Source organism: Myotis davidii, unplaced genomic scaffold (assembly GCF_000327345.1).
Source record: "Myotis davidii unplaced genomic scaffold, ASM32734v1 scaffold796, whole genome shotgun sequence".
NCBI lineage: Eukaryota > Metazoa > Chordata > Mammalia > Chiroptera > Vespertilionidae > Myotis > Myotis davidii.
Genome location: NW_006287809.1, coordinates 112,543 through 115,755, shown reverse-complemented (window position 1 = coordinate 115,755; position 3,213 = coordinate 112,543). Strand labels below are relative to the sequence as shown.

Genomic DNA, 3,213 nt, shown 5'->3' with positions numbered 1-3,213 from the left:
AACAAAAAAACAAAACAAAGACTTATATTTTTGATATTTATTTTATATATTTAAATGCCATTTAATGAAGAAAAATCAACCAAAAAAATGAGTTCGTATGTCACCTCTGACACGCATATCATAAGTTCGCCATCACTACTCTAATCCATCCAGTAAGTATTTAATGAGCACCACCCGTGTGTCTAAGTGCTGGGGATATAGCAGTGACCCAGACAGACAAAATCCCTGCTCCCGTGCGCGACACAGACATTAAACAAAATGACCTCGGGGATCAACGTGTAATTGCCAAGTGAGGTGGAATGTGGTTCTAAGAGGGTGGGACCTGCTCTCGTGGTGGGTGTGGTGATCAGAGCAGCTGGTGCGGGAAGGGCCTGCAGGGGTCCGCAGTCCCGCAGGCCCGAGGCACTGGGAGCCATGGAAAGGTCTGAGCAAGGGAGGGGCGGGATCAAACTTGAATTTCTGAAGGACATGACCAGAGCAGGAGGACAGACAGTGACAGGTGGGGAGAAGGTGGGGAGACTGGGACATTCGCGCATTCCTGGTGGGAATGTAAAACGGTGCAACTTTTTAGAAAATAGCCTAGGAGTTCCTGAAAAAGTTAAACAGGGAGTGACCATGTGACCCAGCAAATCCACTCCGAGATCAATACCCAAGAGAACGGAAAACATTCATCTGCACAAAAGTTCACAGCAGCATTTTTATAATAACAAAAAAGTACAAATAACCCAGGGGGTTGTCCGCCAATGGAGGAATGGATAAACAGGATGTGGCAAATCCACAGAACGGAATACTACTCAGCAACAAGAAGGGATGAATGAACCTTCAACAAGCTCCGTGAAAGAAGCCAGTCATCAGCTGATGGACGTCTGAGTTCTACACACTTTATGGCTATTGTGAATAATGCCGCTATCAACACTGGTGTACAAGGTTTTGTGTGGACGCACATCTTCATTACCCTTGGGTATGTACCCAGAGTGGACTTGCTGGGTCATATGCTAACTCTATTATTAAACATTTAAGGGCCAAAACCGGTTTTGCTCAGTGGATTGAGCGTCAGCCTGCGGACTGAAAGGTCCTGGGTTCGATTCCGGTCAAGGGCATGTACCTGGGTTGCGGGCACATCCCTAGTAGGAGATGTGCAGGAGGCAGCTAATCGGTGTTTCTCTCTCTGCGATGTTTCTAACTCTGTATCTCTCTCCCTTCCTCTCGTAAAAAAATCAATAAAATATATCTATAAAAAAAAAAACATTTAAGGAACTGCCAGACCATTCTCCAAAGTGGCTGCACCACTGCACATTCCTGCCAGCAGTGCCTGAGGGTTCCAGTTCCTTCGCAGCCTCACAGCACTCGTTATTGTCTGTGCTTTTTAGTCTAGCCATTCTAGTAGGTATGGGTGGGATCTCATTGTGTTTATTTTTTTAAAATATGTCTATTGATTTCAAAGAGGAAGGGAGAGGAAGAGAGAAAGATAGAAACATCAATGATGAGAGAATCATTGATCGGCTGCCTCCTGCACTCCTGGGCGTATGTCCTGACCAAGAATCAAACCACTGAGCCACACCGGCCAGGCACTCATTGTCACTTAAAAAAAAATCTTTTCATTTTAAAATAGGGACTAGATTCATGTGGGACTATTGTGAAGAGTAAGTCATCCATGGCTGCAACATACCAGCATCACCAGATGGGGTGCGGGAATGTAGGCAATTTATAAAACTTTTGTGACAGCTTCTGTGACCACAGGGGAAGATGTTGACTCGACTTAGCATTTTTAAACTTAAGTATTCACCTCACGCCAATGTATGCAGCTGTTTTCTCTCATCTGAGGTTGGTTATTTGGGAATGCAGAAAGATGAGGCATTATTTCTTTAAATAAAATATTCCCTTTCATTACATCAGTCCACAGGCCGACGCTCTATCCACTGAGCCAAACCAGTGGTTAGGGTGTGAGCCCCCATTTTAAAGGCACAGATGGGTTAAGCCACTTGCCCAAGATCACACAACTACTATATAGCACAGCAGGATTTGAATTCGGGTCTGTGTTCAATAAATAGTTTTTGAATAAAGGAACAAAACTGGGGTTAGGAAATGTAGCTGCCCTAACACAATCACACCCCCAATAAGAACAGTCAGCCTCTTATGGATGGAATGTGTCTGTCCCACCAAAAGTGAAACCCTAACCCTCAATGCAATGGGATTAGGAGGTGAGGGGAGGTGATTAGGCCATGTGGGTGGGGCCTTCATGAAGGGGATTAGTGCCCTTATAAAAGAGACCCCAGAGCTCCCTCACCCCTTCCTTCACCATGAGGACACAATGGGAAGACAGCCCTCTATGAACCTCACCAGACACCAATTCTGCACATGCCTTGATCTTGAACTTCTCAGCCTCCAAAACTGTGAGAAATAATTCCAAAACTTTTGTCTAAGCCACCCAGTCTATGGTATTTTTGTTATAGCAAAATAAAACATGTGGGGCAGCATCAATCTACACACAGTAGTTGAATGAATGAATGAATGAATGAGTGAACGAATGAACTGTGTTGCTGACAGTACAATGGCCAGAACTTAGACCTCCTTCCACTGCCTACCAGAAAGCCATCCTTATTAATATTCTTCCCACCAAAACTTAAAACATGTGGGGCAGCATCAATCTACACACAGTAGTTGAATGACTGAATGACTGAATGAATGAATGAATGAACGAACTGTGTTGCTGACAGTACAATGGCCAGAACTTAGACCTCCTTCCACTGCCTACAAGAAAGCCATCCTTATTCATATTTTTCCCACCAAAACTTAAAGCCCCACTTCTCTATCCACCTCCTCACCTGCCGGGGGCTCACAATGATGCTGTTGGATTTTGCCCCTGGTTTGGGAGCCTGGTTGGGGGTCTCTCCTGCCTGGGGTTCTGGCCCGGTGGGGGGTGCGGCTCCAGCCCCTCCTGCAGGTCCCGAGATAGCATACTCAGCGTAGGTCTGAGGGGCCGCCTGGGCTGAGGTCTCCGTGGTGGGATGGGTCCGAGTGGATCTGAATAAGGGCTTAGCCTGTGTGGAGAGATGGTGGGACAGATCAAAATCAGAATCTCTCTACTTCTCCCAACTTCTCAGCCACCACCTTGGTCCCAGCCACCATCTTCTCTCCCTGGGACCACTGTCATCACCTCCTCACCAGTTCCCTGCCTAACCCTCACCGCCCCCCACACACTGTCATCTCCTG

The 3,213-nt window shown here is 46.4% G+C and overlaps 1 protein-coding gene across 1 annotated transcript in view; it reads right to left on the bottom strand.

The window, feature by feature from the left end:
- Positions 1-3,213, bottom strand: part of ERCC1 (excision repair cross-complementation group 1) — a 20,254-nt gene that overhangs the window by 15,543 nt on the left and 1,498 nt on the right. The window contains exon 2 of the mRNA XM_015561192.1: positions 2,826-3,041. Coding sequence (XP_015416678.1) covers positions 2,826-3,041 — 216 coding nt within the window. The remainder of the gene's footprint in view (positions 1-2,825; positions 3,042-3,213) is intronic.